Source organism: Heliangelus exortis, chromosome 1 (assembly GCF_036169615.1).
Source record: "Heliangelus exortis chromosome 1, bHelExo1.hap1, whole genome shotgun sequence".
Classification (NCBI taxonomy): Eukaryota; Metazoa; Chordata; class Aves; order Apodiformes; family Trochilidae; genus Heliangelus; species Heliangelus exortis.
This window is the reverse complement of record NC_092422.1, coordinates 167143003-167159470: the sequence shown is the minus strand read 5'-3', so window position 1 is coordinate 167159470 and position 16468 is coordinate 167143003. Positions and strand designations below refer to the sequence as shown.

The window sequence follows — 16468 nt, the reverse complement described above, 5'->3', positions numbered from 1 at the left end:
GGAGATCCAGCTTTCGTGTTAGAAATACTAGTGGGAACTGTTGCCTACATAAAGCCTGAGGAGACTTCAGAGTCTGCAAGAACTGGCTTTGTCAGTGAACATATAATTTTCTTTTTCTTTTCTTTTCTTTTTTTTTTTTTTTTTTTTTTTTTTTTTTTTTTTTTTTTTTTCTTTTTTTCTTTTTTTCTTTTTCTTTTCTAACATCCCAGTAAATTACAGGCTTTGGTTATGGGTTGAAGAAATGTGTTCTACAAATGTTGTAGCATCTGTGTGCTGCTGTTTTTACTGCAGCCGTTGTACAGGTCATTAATCTGATCTCACATCGTAAAAATTTCTCCACCCTCTACATGAGTCTCTTTGTTATCATAACACTTCCCAGTACCTTGGTGCCTAACTCTGCTATGCTCCTTTATAATTACTCAGGGTAGAACAAGCCTTTTCCTAAACTCATCACGCTTGGCTCCTCCAGCAATGCCTCCAAACCCAGCGCTTGCTGCATCTTTGTGGCAAAACTGTGCATCCAGGGACATGCAGGGAGCTCTGGAGGGCTGGTCCTGGTGGCTGGGAAGGCATTTGGCCAACAGAGCCATCCTCTCATCCTCACTGGCCACTCAGCAGCAGGAGCTCATGGCATGAACCTGGAGAGGGGAAACGGCAGCTGCAGATGTTCCTACAGCTGATACTTCATTTTCACCTTTCTAATCATTGTCAAACACCTCTGGAGGCACAGGGGTTGTTGCAGTCCAGGGCTGTGAGAAGGGAGTGGTTGATCAGACCCCTCCCTGTTCTGCCTGGGCTTCGGGGCAGGTCTGTGACAGGCAGTAACAGGGATGTCCAGCTGCGGAAAAGCTTACATGAAGTGAGCGCTGCGGGGAAAACAAGGGGACTTGGAAAGGGTCAGTGTTAGAAAATTCCCTGAGCATCTGTCCCCAAAGGAGGAGCTCACGGGAGCATGTCATGGTCAAAATCAGCACCTGGTACTTTCAAAGGGTGTAGTCTGAAGTAATGGTTTCCACCAAAAAACAGGTAAATTTGTCCGGCTTTTCATAACTGACAAGGGGACAGTGCTTAAGCTTTGCTGACCCCTGGGCAAACTCTTCCCCAAGGGGATGTGGCAGGTAGCAGGAGGGGGATCTGGTTACCTCTGGGGAAAGGAGCTGAGGCTTTGAGCTGGCTGGGTGGCATTTTCCAAGGAGGGGATGTGGTTCTTAGTTCTGGAGTACGTTCTGGCTCCCAGGCTTCCTGCCATTTTTTCCAGGGCAGCAGCCAGCATGGGCCCATAGCACAGGGATCTCAAAGAGGGCAGAAGTCAGCTGGGTACCACCATCAGCCTCACAAGGTGGCTTTACTCTGGAGATTGGCTCTCAGGCAGGGCTGGCCTGTGCCACCCTAGCCCATCACAGTTTACTTTCCTGGTTCTGTTGTCTAAGCCTCAGCTTAACTACACCTTTTTCCAAGAATCCAAATAACCTCATGTTTTTCAAGCAGTGAGCCATGGTGAGGCTGAGGCACACTAAGCCAGCAGCACTGTCCCTTGCCAGAGTCATGGCATGTGGCAGTGTAACAGCACCAGCTTTTAAAGATCTCATTTTCCATCACAGTAAGTTGAAAGAGAAATGCACAGTGCTTACTGTTTGCAAAATACAGCTGCCAGAAAATGTCTGTCTAACTGCACTGGGGACTCTGTTAAGGTCAGTATTTCAGGGGTTGATAACCCACCTGGCTGCAAAGTAAATGGTGCTGCTGCCTGGGTCTGAGGTGAACAAGGTGTAAGAAGTGAAGCCCAGGTTCAGTTTATCAGGGGTCTGTGACTAGAAATGGACTCTTGCCTCTCAGCCCTGCTCCTACCAGCTCCACTTTCTCCACTCTTCTTACTGTGCATGTGCACTTGCTACCACCTCTTGGCACAGTGAGAAAAGAAACATCTTAACAGTGGCTTGACTTTGGGCTTCAGCCTAAAGACTACCTGCAATTTCACACAGACTTGAGTCAAACCAAGACCCCAGCTGAACTAAAAGGGGCAGGGGTTGGAGGTGTGTGTGTCTCTTCCCCCAGGCAGAGTTTGCTCTAGGTAATTTTCCTTTTTTTTCCCCCACCCTCAAGCAGGGTGAACTCAGAGATCTGGCTAACCTTGGGGCCACAAGAAGACCAAGCCAAACCAAAGGTAGAAGTCTGTGGCTGGAAAGGAGGTTGGTGTTTGTTTCTTTGGCTGCGTGGCTTAAGGTGAGCTTCAGGTGAAACTGTTGGGCTGCACTTCAGAAAGCCACAGATGTTTATTGTTGTCTTTGCAAGCTAGGAAGAGATACAGCTTCTCCTCTTTTTTCTCTTCTCCACAACCCATGTTCCTATGTTTAAGTCATGGCTCTGAGATGATTATTCTTGGCTGAGTAGAGAAGTGGGTATGCCCAAACAGGAGAGGCTATTAGACAGTGAAGAAGCTTGTACCTCTGTACTTCCAGGGTTATGACCTCAAGACTTTTCCCTGGTCTTGGGGACCAGCCAGAGGCTTTCCAAGGATCCTCTGATACATAAATCCTTCTATTGTTTCTGCAGAGGGAACTGCCACAGAGATGCTGGCTGTACTCATCCTGTCTGGTGAAGTAAGCTCTAGTCAAGAGGTCCTTTTGTAAGGAGTCTCTACAACCTGGGCGCTATTAAAATTAGTAGTCAAAAGCAAAAAGTTAGCATTTTCCAGACCCTGTAAAACTTTGACAGAGGTACATAGGGAGACCTAGCTGGGAATTTTTAAGATATTACTGTCCTTGGGTATCATCATCCGTCTGCTAAAGGCTTCTGCTTCCGTAGCAGAGAATGTCTGGCAGGTGTTTAGCCACTCCAAGCACCAGTTTGGCATCTGAACCCAAACTCAACTTGGTAACAGCAGCCTCTTAGCTTAGGAGCCCTTGGCTTGACTCTGTAACCCTGGTGAGCACTTGAACAGTCTTCAGGGAACAGCCAGAAACAGGAATTGGCCTTAAGGAATACCATCATCTTTAGCAATGCCAGTCTGTGGTGACCATAGGTCCTGGCTTCGGGTCCCTCTAAAACTGTATCAGAAACTTTATGTTAATGCTGTATAGCCAAGTAATGATGCTTTACACTGATTTTAGTAAAGTTAGCTTTGCAAGAGCTACATACCCTGGGTTCAGTGGATATAGTTGCATTAGAACAAGGAGCACATGCTGTTTAAGGCATGATAACAACATACAGTTATCTCTTTGAAAGAATGAGCCTGGCTTTGGCATCAGTTTAGATCACAATTTTAATGTTTAAAAACTATAGAAGTAACAGAGAGGTTATAGAACTTAATACATTTTTTAATTATTATTATTTACACACAGAAACTGAAAAACTGCATTTTTTATTTGGATATGAGCAGCACAAAGTATGGTGATGTTAGCAGGAGCAAAATATTATCAATGACTCACTTCAACAATGTATTTAGAGACAAGCTCCTATCAAGCATACACCATTCAAACAGTATTGTTTATAGCAGATCTAGGTGAGCCTTAACATACCTTGGGACACTAAAAACAGGTTTTTATAAACACATTAAAGTTCAAGTCTTGTGGAAAAATACCTTTACAGTTTATATTTTGTTGGCAGTAACACTGAAAACAAGACGTACACTTGTATTAAATTGAAAAGCTCTGTAGAAGTGACTGCCCATAGATTTTTTGCCTCAAATTTGTGCTCATGGTGAAAGCAAACATTATTTCAAGTTTCATTTTCATCCAAGACCATAAAGTAACCATTGGAAAAAAAAACCCCAATTATTTTTAGGTGCATTTCTCAACCTCTGTTTTTCTGCAATCCTGAAAAAAAAAGCCCCACTTTTCTGTGCTTTACCATCAAGAAAGTCTGTGCAAGGCTCTTGGAAGAGGCACTCTTGGCACATACACAGCACTCCCCAGCTCCCCTCATCCCCACCCCTGGGCACTGTCTATCCCATGACCAAAATACAGGTCTCTGCCCATGGATGGGGTGGGATGTGCCAGCAGACCCTGGGCAGGGATACTCTTGCTGCTCTTTTGGTCTCATGATAGCAGCGTGCCTGGGTCTGCAGTGAAGAAGCAGGGACAGGACACTGCAGGAAGGGAGTGGGCAAGAAATGGCACAGATTGCTCTGCTTGCTGCCCACCCCCATGCTTTAATACTTTTCCAAACAAGAGGCATTTCTGGTGACTGAAAATGGAAATGCTGAAGTCCTGCCCTGACTTCTGTTTGTCCTCGTTGGGTAAATACATGCCTGGATACAACATGACATAAAGCTGGGTCAAATTCCTGGCTGCAGTTTGCTGTGGTTTCTGCAGAAAGCCTTTTCAGCACTTCACCAAGTGACCTCAGCTGAGGAGGTAAGGGGTACCTGGGTACCAAAGGGGCCCTTTACAAGAGAGATACTTTACCTAGCAGGAAGATGGGTAACTTGCTGTTGAGAAAACAGGGAGTCGTGCACTGGAATTATTCCTATCAATTTCATTGGACCTTTTATTTCTCTTGTTACATTAGCCATGGGATTGTAATTTCAAGTTTAGGATTTAACTTGTGAACTCCTGGGAGAATGGAAAGGATATACATTTTCCTAAGTCAGAAGCGAAAGTATTTGTATTTCTATTAAAATTATTCTTAATATGCAGAGCCTATCTCAACACTTCTATATCATAGGGGATAAACAACTGCAAAAATATACAGCATCCTATTTATTTACAATATATATATGTACATAAAAATGAAATTTCCTACAATACAACACAGCTGCATAGATTTGTCTTCAGAAACATAGGCATGTGTACAATTTGTGGATTCTATGCCTTTCCAGCCCTGTATTTTTTATTAATTCATTGTCTTTTTTTTTTTTTTTCTTCACAGTTTGTTACAGAAATCCTTACATTAGATACAAATAAAACATTCTTTGTTTTGTAAATCCTAAGTTATAGGATTTTCCTGATGCCAAGGGCTCTGGGGAATTGCCCTAGCACCAGACAATAAAGCCATCTCATGGAGCTGCTGATGGAGCTGAGTACATTCTGCTGTGCCTTTCTCCTATAGAAACTGGGGTGGGCTGGTAGGACTGGAGGTGGGGACACCACCCCACGGAAAGAGTTTTGTGTTGACCAAGATGCTCTTTAGCCTTAATGTAAGGTTCAAGCAAAGAAATGTATTCATTTGAAGATAAACCAGAGATAATATTAATTGTTACTGTTAATATTAGAGAGAGCTGTGGTACTGTACATTGTAAGGCAGATGGACAGACACAACCCATACACCATCCAACCTGCATTTGCAGGTGACCTGTTGCAAGTGGAGCACAAGCTGTGGGTTGGAACGTGGCTCAGGTGAGCAGCCATCAGGACTGGATGGGCATCCCCATCTCTGACCTGGCAGGATGAGACCCCCTGTTCTGCCCTGGGCCTGCACATGGGCTGGGCACCACTCAGTCCCTCTCAGCTCTACACAAGGTCTGCGCTGGTGCATGGATTTGGCACTGACTCTCTGACCAGGAGCAAGCATCACCCAGACACGTCACTGCTCCTGAGATACTGCTCCCAAATAACAATTTCCTGTGCTCTACTTACTGGGCCATTGTGTTTGCCATTGGACAGAGAAGGGCAGGTGTGTTCTGCAACTGTAAGGGTGCTGTAAGCTCAGGACTAGTTTCTTTGCAATTTGTTGTGGACCGGAAGAGGCAGCAAGCAAATCCATTTTTTAAGTGTAGGATTAACTTCTACAATTGCATTAGGAGCCCCTGCTTCTAAGTAATCCTTCCTTGTCCCTCACCACTCAATTGTTGCTATTACGCAAAGAAGAATTTTAAAGTATTTTGTTGTAGTTATGAGGAGCAATTTTTCAACCAGTCTATGACATCTGCAGTGCTCACAATAGTGATAAATTCTCAATGAAAAGCAAGCATGCTACCACCTACTAAGTAGATACGGTACTCTGGATCCTAGTAATTTAATAACAGAGAAACTCCTACAGCATTTCACTGTGCTCTTAAAACCCTAGCTAAAATGTGGGACTTGTACATCATTGGCTACAAGTTCACTATTTCCAAAGAACTGAATAACAGCAGTACATTTTACAGATAACCTCATACAAATATTGTCATCCATCACTGATGTTGACAGTTACAGCAGGGTCTATTGCATTCTGTTAAGAATGTATAAACCTGATGAGAAAACAAAAAGCACGTTATTTCACATTCATTACCACAGACATCAATAAACACATGATTCCTTTCCATAAATATCTATAAATATGATGCCAGTAAATCAGTCTAAGCAAAATTCTTTTTTTTTTTTTTATTCTTTTTTTTTTTTTATCTTCTATTTTTCAGAGACTCAGCAGCAAAGTCTGTTTAAAGACTCTGTATTTTGGGTATCTATTTTTCAGTCTCTAAGATATGCTTTGATGCTTCAGTACCTTGGGATTATTTCACTCTGTGCACACACCCAGCTCATTTTACTCCCTATTTATCCAGTAAAACTTAACTATACAAATAAAATGGGAAAAAGACGAAGGTGGAACAGCAAAGAGGAGAGAAAGGGATAGTGATGGAGGGTATTTGGGAAAATGCAAGGGCCTACCTATCAGTCACCCAACATTCCTTCAAGTCGAAGGAAGCTGGATGCCAAAACTCAATGGTTGTTATTTTAAACATGAAACTACAGAGTATTTGGGGGGTGGGGTGGAAGGGAGACGTCGCAGTTGTGGCCTTGCAGGAACTGTGTGCAGCAGATCAGACCTCTAGGTCCTACCTGGGTATTTGAAAATCTCTCCAAGGATCTCCTCCCTCACAGCCCTCCAATGAACAGAGCTGCACTGCTCATAAATCAGTAGTGGTAGAAGGATAAAGGAGGGAGAAAAGCAGAAGAGTCCTGGAGCACTGTGAGGATAATAACACTGTACAGTATTCTCAGGTCTGAGTAAGGTTTTTTGGGATGATATCCAGAGAGATTATAAGGCACCTCAAAACCTAAAATGTGACCCCAGCAAGCCGAGTCAGAGAATGGAAGGAGATGCTGGGATCCTGCTGCAGCAGAGTTGAGTGCCTGTGAAAGCAGAGCCACAAACTTACACCCTGAGCTGGGAAGATGCTTAGAATGAGCTGAGGTGATAGGAACCAAGCATGGGGTTCTTCTCTCCAGAGCTTGACTAACACCTGGGCTTGTAAGCTATGGTAAAGACTTCTTCTCTGTGAATCATGGCAAGGATCAGTCCCATGAAAAGGTGGCACAGAGAGAACAGGTGATGTGCACCATCCCAGGTGAGATGTAGCTGCTGGAAAGCATGAGCCTTCTCAGCCCAGGGGTCCCAGGTAGCTCAGCAATTCATGTTGAATGCTGGGCTGGGGGGGTGCTTGGGAGGAAGAACACTGCACTGGAAATCTTGCTGGGAGCCTCTGAGTGAAAGCCTGAGGGGCCAGGAGGAGGACAGATTAAAGGTCCCCTACTCTGCAGTCTAGCAGGGCACTTTGCCTGGTAGGACGATGCTTCCAATTTTGTTCTTCCTGCTGGGCTACTCCAAGGACTTGGACTGCCTGTGGAGTCCACTCTGCTGTATATCTGGGTCACAGCTGGGTACTGGCAGAACTGGGTACCCTCACTGTCTGGGCCGAGGTACAGACCTAGAGGTCTAGGTTTAATAGGTTTAATTATTGCAGCATGAGCACTCTGCATCTCAATGCTCAAATTTCCAAGGAAGGTCCCAAACTAACCTTTCTGGATGTTACCCTCAGAAACCAACTTTCAAAGCCCAGAGAAGTGCTCTGTGGTCTCAACTAGCAGTGACTTCCAGATGTGTAGGACAAGGCGATGGCAACTGAGGCAGTTCAATAGCTCACAGAAATCCCCCAAACCAAAAGTCACCATCCCTAACCTTAAAAAGAGCAAGCTGCAGTGACAGCTTCCTCACAGCTGATGACAGCTTCCTTCCACAGGTACAATGGGAGTCAGCATGAACCAGGTACTGGGAAGAAGAGGGTGACTGCACATGGACACGTCCGGCTCAGGCACACAAAGGGCATTGCTCAGCCCTTGGGCATGAGCAGGGCTGCCTTCAGCCATCAGTTCTTTGAGCAGGAGACAGGCTCATGTTTTGAGACACTTTTTAGCTCACGGGGTGAGTGACAGAAAGTGAACAGATTGATGCTGCTGGCAGTGCACGAGTAGAAGGTGTCTGCTCAGGATGGTGAATGATCACCTGCTTAGCGTTTGGGTCTCTACAAGTAGTTCTCTACACCAGCTATAAGGCATTAGGCAAATGCTTATTTTGGGAGCAACAGATGCAAGTTACAGTGTTTTTGCCAGGAGTAATTGAATGTTTTTTCTTTAATTGTCATGGAGAACCAATGGGAAATGTAAAGGAAACATGTTAAATATAAAAAAGTGTTTCTGTTTGTCTGAAGAAATGTTACAGATTTCAGTTTCCATTAGAAATCCAGTAGTTTGCTAAGTGAGTCAAATCCTGCTCCCACTGCTGTCAAAAACCCCACTGACTTCAGTGGTAGGAGGAGAAGACACAAGAGAAGAGACAGTCTCTATAAGGGATGTAAAAATAAATCCCAGAATGGAAAATGCATGAGCTATGATTAAATGTGTAGGTTTTGATAAAACTACAGCTTATTTGATGATTTTTTTTTTTTTTTCCTTTCTGAGAGACATAGGGCTAGTAAACAGTTTCATGCTGAAGAAAAACCAGACTTCCTATGGAAATCTCCAAGTGTCTGCTTCTCTTCAGGCTCAAGTACTCATGGTTTGGGGTCAAGTCTAGTTCTGGTCAGGCTGCAGCTGAAGCGTCCCAGGGGAATGGTGGCTGGTGGTGGTGGCTGTCCTTGTTCTGTTCCCTGCACACTGTCACTAAGACAGACGGACAGACAGACAGACACAGGTCTGTTCCCCAGAGCCACACCAAACCAGCAGAGAGAAGCAGCACCAGATTTAGGACCTTCCCTTATACAAAGCTTATTTACGCCTCTGTTGTGCCTTTAATGCCCATCTCTAGAACACTACGCTTACCCCCGGGAGGCAAATGGTACATGGAACAGAAACAGAACAAACAAACCAACAAACCGGGTGTGTACAGCTGGAGAGCAGAGTTTTGGCTGAAGGCAGGGTGTGTGGGGAAGGGTGTGAACTGACATCACTCCAGTTGGGATTGATAACAGCGAGCGCTGCTGTGCTAGAGGAGCAGAGCTTACACTTGAAGGACTAAGGGTAACAACAGAACAATACAGTTGGTGGGTGAAAAAGGGTAAACAAATTAATTGCAATGAGTTCCTATGAGCATTGCTGTATATACTCGCACAGACAATTAACACAGACTTTGGGCTGATCTGGTAACTCAGTATCTGGGGAGAGAGTGATACGACTGTTGGAAAAATGGGTCTGTTTTCTGCATGAAAATACACCCATAGCAGTATTTTTAGCACTGGGTAATCATTATTTGGATTTGATTTGAGTACACTCACAAAAGATGGAATAGATAACAGAATGGATGGTTGCGATTTTGGTGTGTAGCTAACAGGGTTGTCTTCTTTTCATAAGGAGGTGTCTGTACTTCAGTGGCCGTCATCACTGCTTCCTGACTGTACCCAGTCATAGATGACCAAGGGAATGCTCACAAGGGAAAAAATTATCCCTAGTCCCAAGAAAAGAGAAGCCTGGAACACAAAAAATAGAGAAAATTCATGAACAAAACAAAAAGGAAATTAATTCAAGTATGTTAACTTCTCCTCTTAAGGAGATTTACAAGGTGATGTATAAAAGCTATCAGCTAAAATGGGATAGCACTTCTGGTAAGACAAGACCCATAGATAATTAAACAGATTAGTGTCATTAGTAATTACTTGCTGAATACCAAAACCATTTTTTTTCTCTTTTCAATTCAATTCTTAAACACCGATCATCCCTAAAGAGGATTAAGCGAGTCTGTTTTTAGGACTGATGGGCTCTGCTCTTTTCAAAAGCTCAGGGAAATAAGTATAGAAGTTCAGCCCTCTCGTCCTGGGGTCTGTGGATGGAGCCACTAGTGAAACATGGGCTTTCTCCTTGCCTGCTCAGGGTAGGAAGGTCTGACCTTATGATGCTTCCAGTGCACACCCTGCTAGGACTGGGAATACATAGGAGCGTTGCATCTTTTCAGCTGCAGTGCTTTCTGGGGTTCCTAAGAAGTATTTCCAAGGCCCATTCCCATCTGTTCATGCATGCCAAAGGGCTAACATTTCAGCTGGCTGCTTCTGGTGGAAACACCCCAAGTCTGGATCAGGTCCATTAAAACCACGAGGAATACCACCAACAGAACCCATCACGTGTTCTGAATCAACATCTTGCTGGGTTGAAAGTGCTGCTGAAGGGGGGCCGGAGTGATACCCCTACCCTGCCAACAGCTCCCATTCCCCAGTCAAGGGAAGAGCACCTTGCCTTGCTCAAAAGGGATTCCCTGGGACACAGAGTGCCCTGCGTGGTACAGCCCTGCCACCAAGAGACCCCCAGGACAGGCAAAGGAGAAGGGTAAGTACAGCTGCCAGCCCACTGAAGCAAGGAGGGAAAGTAATGCAAAAAAGCTCTCACACATGTTTGGATTAGGTACGCTTTGCATCCAGCACATTCTAAGGAATGACAGGGTGAAAGAACTGCATTGGCATTGGCAGGGAAGAAATACATACCCAAATCTTCTGGACTCTCTTTGATGTATCGTGCTTCATGATTTTTAAATACAACAATGAAGGAAGAATGAAAATCAGCATATTTGCAGAAGTGACTCCTGCAAAATTAAAATAAATGAGATTTGTTAGCTGTCAGCAACAGCTAATTATTATGTTGCTGATTAGCAACAGTCTTTTATTAGTAGTACAAAACCAAGATACTGTACCTACAACTCCAAAAATATCCTTCATGGTTGGGATAAAAATTACAAGCAAGTTGATGATAATCAAAAGAGCAAGAGTAACCAAAACATGACGGCCTAAGTGAAATTTTGTTTTTTTAGCCATCTCAAATAATGATGAACGCACCTGTAGGAAGAGAGAGAGATTTCTCTGTCAGGAATAGTCTATAAGCTGATTCAAGCCTCCCATCTTTAAGTGGTTCTTCAAGTGAAAACCAGCTCTTCATAAATCTGTCAGAAAGTCTGGGGTCTCTGACCTAATGCCTTTTGAAATAATCCTTAAAATTCATTTGATATTTCAAAACTGTAGTTATACATGCATCTACAGCAGGATAGCCCTCCCTTTCTAATGTGCCTTTTGGGGTCCTTCCGCACTTAAAAATGAACTTCACCTCCAAGCCAGTGAAGTCAGTAAAGGAGGGGGCTTGTGGATTCAATTTAAAACAGATTTAAGACCAGGAGTGAATAATTCATTTCCTGCAGGGAGAACTTTTCCAGAACTTAGTGGGAGTCTGGTGTGGGAAAAGGCCAAACCAAGCTCCAGCTCTTTTTGTGGCTGCAACATCACCATCCTGGCAAAATCCTGCACTGTGGTTTGAAGGAATGTGCCACGTACAGCCATAACCAGCTTCCAAATCGTGAAGAGCTTTTTACTTACAGTGAAAAACAGCACTGGCACCGTGAGTACCACCGCAGTGATCACAGCCAAGCGCACGGTCAGGATGAGGATGTCATCTTTGCTCTGGTACTTGTGAAGCAAATCTGACTGCACAGTGTCTATGGAAAAGACAGTATGATAAGTCCTCTGGCAAACAGGCAATCTGTTCACAAAAATCACTGCTTTAAAAACAGCCTTCTTGAACAACAAGTGATTTATCTGCAAACAAAAGAGTATGGAATGAAACATTCTTGAGTTAAAACAGTGCTTTGAACCAAATCCTAATGATCCCATTATTGCAGATTAATCCTTTGGAGGCCTGATTTAGGAATGTATCCTATTCAAGACAGCACATGCCTAAGTCTAAGGTAATTTTCACTATAGGAAAGACAACAGTGAGACGTACGCGGAAGCTTGCTTACATATATATAAAAAATAAGTAAAGTGAAATTAGCTATTTCTAATTGGTTCTGTGGGCTTTTTTAAAAAAAAAAGTTTCAAATTATATAAAAATAACCACATGCATTGCAACAGCTGAACTTAATATAGACTAGAAGGTTTTGAGCTAAATTAGTCTAAATAGCAAATAAACTTCCAGCAAAAAGCAGTTGCCCTGCTCTCAACCAGGAACAAAGCCTATCTTGGGTCAACTCTCAGCAGGACATTCTGACATTTGCACTCAAATCTCTTGGCAGCTCCTCTGAGGTTTGCCCTGAAGTTTTTTTCTCTTGAACCTGACAGCCCCTCAGCAGTGCCTGCAGCTCAGCCCCACGTTGGCTGACAGCCCCAGCAACCAAGATGTGCTGGAGGGGAGCCTAATGGGGAGGTACTGGTGATATTTTAATACAACCTCCTGCAAAAAGTGTTTCCTTGAAGCTGTTATAAGTAGTGCAAAGTGGGTCCGTGTGTGCTAACCAAGAGGAAAACCAAGCTGCTGAGGGAACTATGTGTGTGCTTTGTAACTTTTCAATATCTAGAAGCAATAACCTAAGGGGGCATCTGTTAAGCACACCACAAAACATACTTGCTGCTCCTTTTTAGGCTCATGTTTTGTTTCTGCCTGCTAATCTTAGAAAGCTGGTGGTAAAACACAACAGCTCTTAAACCAAAGCCCTTAAAGGGAACTTGGCAGCCACATCTAGTTTGAAACCTTTGGCACTAGGTAAAACCTCCTGTATTCCAGAGAGACCTGTCCTGCAGCAAAATGCCTGTGCTCCCCCCAGGAAGCCCTTATGGGCAGAGACCACGGGTCAACACCACGTACACAGTGCTCAAATCCCCACCAGGAGAAAGAAAACACTCTCCCACCTCCCTGCAGATTAGGAGTGGGGTTTTCAAGCCGGGCACATGCACAGCTTCTGAGACACAGAGCTTACTCTGCTCCTGCAAGCACAGACTGCAACTTCTGTACCGCTCACGGACTGCAGCCAGGTAGGAAGTGAAGGGCAAGGCTTACAGTTGAAGGTCTGTTTTCCTTTCAGCTAGATACACCACAGAGCCCAACCACAGTGTGACCTTTTAGGGGAAGAAAAACACCTCTTTTCTGTAATTCTGCAATGTAAATATAGTCATCACTGCAACACTTTTGAGAACACAGCAAACAGACAAGTACTATTGGTGTAAAGAAGAAATGGCCATAATAAAAATGCTGTTCTTACCCAGGTAAGGGTAGAGAAGAGGGTTAGAAAACTGTAAGTGAACATATGAAAGGTAAGGTCTCATCAGTCTCAAGGGGGAGATGGATCAAAGTGGAGGAATTTTACATTCCCTCAGTGTCTTTTTTTGCTGCTTGTCATGGCGCTGACCCTCGCAGCAGCCCTGGCAGAGCTGCACAGCTTCCACCCACGGGCTCTTGGCTCTGGGCAGCAGGGACACCTGATATGGGGAGAGGCACACGAGACACCCCAGGGATTCCTCCGCCGTTCCCCCTCGGGAGGGCCAGAAGGACGCAGCCCCTACCTCCTCCATGGACTCCAGACCCTCGTCCTTGAGGGGTGTGGGAGATTCCCAGAGAGGAGCACCACGGATCTGCCTCCTCAGACCCCTGGGGCAATCACATCAGAATCTCCTCCCTGCCAAAGCGAAGGGGTCCATGCTGATTTACACCCACTTGCTCCCTGGGGATGCTAATTTGATGCATTTCTACAAGAATGTGTTAGACAGGAGCAGTTGGATGAGAATGGCTGTTGCTGGTGTCACTTGCAATGTATTTGCGGTTTTATAGGGATAATTAGAACAGATGACCTCAAGTTACTTCAACACATGCAGACTTGAGGCCTCATAAGCAGAATGAGAGCCTGAGAAAACAAATATGAGATAAGTGCACCTTTGGAAAAAAAAAAAAACCCCAACACATTTCATATTTACTTATTTTCTTTCTTTTGCAATACGTGGCCCACGAGGAACGATAATCATGAATGAGGAGATTGTAACAAAAAGGTCACTTGGAATAGGATGGAGAAGACTGATGACCTTTTGGTGACTCTGAGGTAAAAAGCAAACATCAGTTTTGTCATCTGTCTTGTAACCCCTTAATGGTCCATGGAAAAAGAAACTACTTTTCAACATTCCCATTATAATGGAACATGGGAGTAGCTTTCTGGGCAACAGTAATATTTTATCCTGCTTTACTTAATAATTGTGCCTTTAGGGCATACATGTTGTATCCTTTAGTGATACAACTTAATTTGTTTGTCTCTTTAAATGAACAGATATGCATGAGACGGGGTACAACTCTTGGACACTGAAATAGCCATCATTTGGCAGCTGAGCTGGGATAACACTCAAAGCTTCCCCAGCTTCACTGCCAGTAGATTTAGCCAAGAGCTGAAGGGGTCAGCTTTAGGGACACAGGGAAAACATTTGGTCCTTCACCTCTGATGAAAGCATCAGTAAGAACATTGAAAAATCTGTGATGGATTATTTGATACTAATTTCCTGGGACCTGCTCTCAAATGTCTCTCATTTTATGCAGATATGCACGCTTCAGTCATTACCAATGTACACAGCATTCAGGTGAGGAAGGACCTTGGAATGAAAATCTTAGGAGGGGCCAAGCTAATCCCCAGTTCTGCTAAACAAAGCTTTCACCCATATTTTGAATATGTTTTTTGCAAATGCTACTTTTACTTGTGCTTTTCTTTGACAGTGTAAAAGGGGAAAAAATTTGTATGAAATAATATGAAAACTCTAAGGAATATTATTTGAAAATGCTTTTATGATTTGAAAATGTTATTTTTTTTGTAAGTGGATGGGAGTTTCCTTTTCATCTGGCATAAACTGTTGGTTTCACATGTATTCCCTTTCTATTTTTTGATCAGTAGAGAACTGAATACTTACCGTAGAAAGTCAAGTAGCCAAATATGGCTGTCAGCAAGTACATCGAAAACATGGCAAAAAATGAGATATTTGCAACCAACTGCATTTTTTTCTGTGAACGGCTGGAGAAAAGAAAAAAAAGAACACATGAATATGGCTGGGCTGGATTTATTGTATAGCTGTTTAAAAATTTACTAAGTCTTTGCATAAACATTGTAATTCTTGAGAGACTCATGAATGCCTTTTCATTTAAAACAGGAATTCACTGACAGCTGCACAAGGAAGAAAAGGACCAGGGAAACAGACCCTACTTGGAGGTTAGGTCAAGAACTGGTGGGTCTGCCCTGTTGCTCTGCTCCCTGGCCATGCCACCTCCAGTGAAGGGTCAAGCCAAATAGAGAGGGACTGCCCATAACACTTCAGCAATTAAATTAAAAGGCAAAAATAAAGGAAGAATAAAATTATACACAGGAAAAAAACAACATTCTGAATGTTTGCAGAGGGAGATTTTTGTCCCCATGGGTAGAAAATAATAGATGTATGCAGACCACTGTAGACCTGTAAAAATAGGCCAACACGAAGTGTCAACATTTAATTTTTAGGTATTTGTTCTGAAATATTCACACCCTGGTACCTGAAGTTCTACTTTTAAACCCACACAGAGATGCTTTAAATAGGCACCTGGGAACCTGCTAGAGTGCCTTGAAATTCAAAGCCCCAGGACCTGAGGGTACCCGTGGGCCTGACTGACCTCCATCTCTCCAGTGGGGCTTTTCCTATCGCCCAGGACCCTGTTGCAAACCCTGGAGCCACCAGCCATGCTGCAGCAGGACCAGCCTCCAGCTCCTCACAGCCCTGCCCAGCTGGAGGTGTCAGCGAGACACCAGCAAAGGGTTTTTTAGTACAGGCAAGCTTGAAAATCTTTGGTTTTTTTTTTTTTTTTTTTTTTTTTTTTCCTGGTACTGCAGCAAGTTGCACTGGAACAAATGCCTCTAGCTGAACACACGCCTCTCTCTTTTGCCAAATAACAACAAGCACATCTTGGCTCTCCCCAGGCTGCTGTGTACTTCCAGAGAAAACTCCCAAAGCATTGCATTATCCTCAGCCTCCCTCACCCCTGCCCGGGAGGGCAGGTTTCCTAGCTGACAGCCACACTCGTTGGCTTGTTGAGTCTTATTAAAGCACATCTCCTCCGAATGGCACGAATGACTCAGAGCATCTCTGTGCTAACATTTTCCAAGCAAAGCAGTTCAAAACAATTAACTGGTGAGGGGGGGGGGGTAGAGGGGGGTGGAAATAAAATAAAATAGAAGACAAAGTCTTACCCTTTAAGTTCACTGTAAATCGGGAGCACTGATGGGTGGCACACAAATGCAAAAGCAATGGTGGGCAAAGCGTACACGGTCTGATCGGAAAGAATGTCAGAAAAGAAGTTAAGAAGTATTTCCCTCAGCAGTGTGAACAAATGAACCACGCTCAACTACCTCAGCTCCCAACTCTCCAGACTCTTCAAGCGAAAGTCAAGAGCCTTCAGAGAAGGCAGAAGACCAGTCAGTTAGCATGAATTCCACGAAATACGGAGAGCAGCGCTCTTCCAACTGGAGG

The 16468-nt window shown here is 44.0% G+C and overlaps 1 protein-coding gene across 4 annotated transcripts in view; it reads right to left on the bottom strand.

The window, feature by feature from the left end:
• Positions 1 to 3244: 3244 nt before the first annotated feature.
• Positions 3245 to 16468, bottom strand: part of SLC38A1 (solute carrier family 38 member 1) — a 42852-nt gene continuing 29628 nt past the window's right edge. For 3 of the 4 annotated variants that reach the window (XM_071733528.1, XM_071733530.1, XM_071733529.1), the window contains exons 11-16: positions 16189 to 16268; positions 14885 to 14985; positions 11546 to 11664; positions 10873 to 11014; positions 10667 to 10764; positions 3245 to 9661 (exon numbers count right to left, since the gene is read on the bottom strand). In XM_071733528.1, the coding sequence (XP_071589629.1) occupies positions 9560 to 9661; positions 10667 to 10764; positions 10873 to 11014; positions 11546 to 11664; positions 14885 to 14985; positions 16189 to 16268 (642 nt within the window). In that variant the 3' untranslated portion in view covers positions 3245 to 9559. The remainder of the gene's footprint in view (positions 9662 to 10666; positions 10765 to 10872; positions 11015 to 11545; positions 11665 to 14884; positions 14986 to 16188; positions 16269 to 16468) is intronic. The other variant, XR_011723907.1, reaches the window with a different exon arrangement.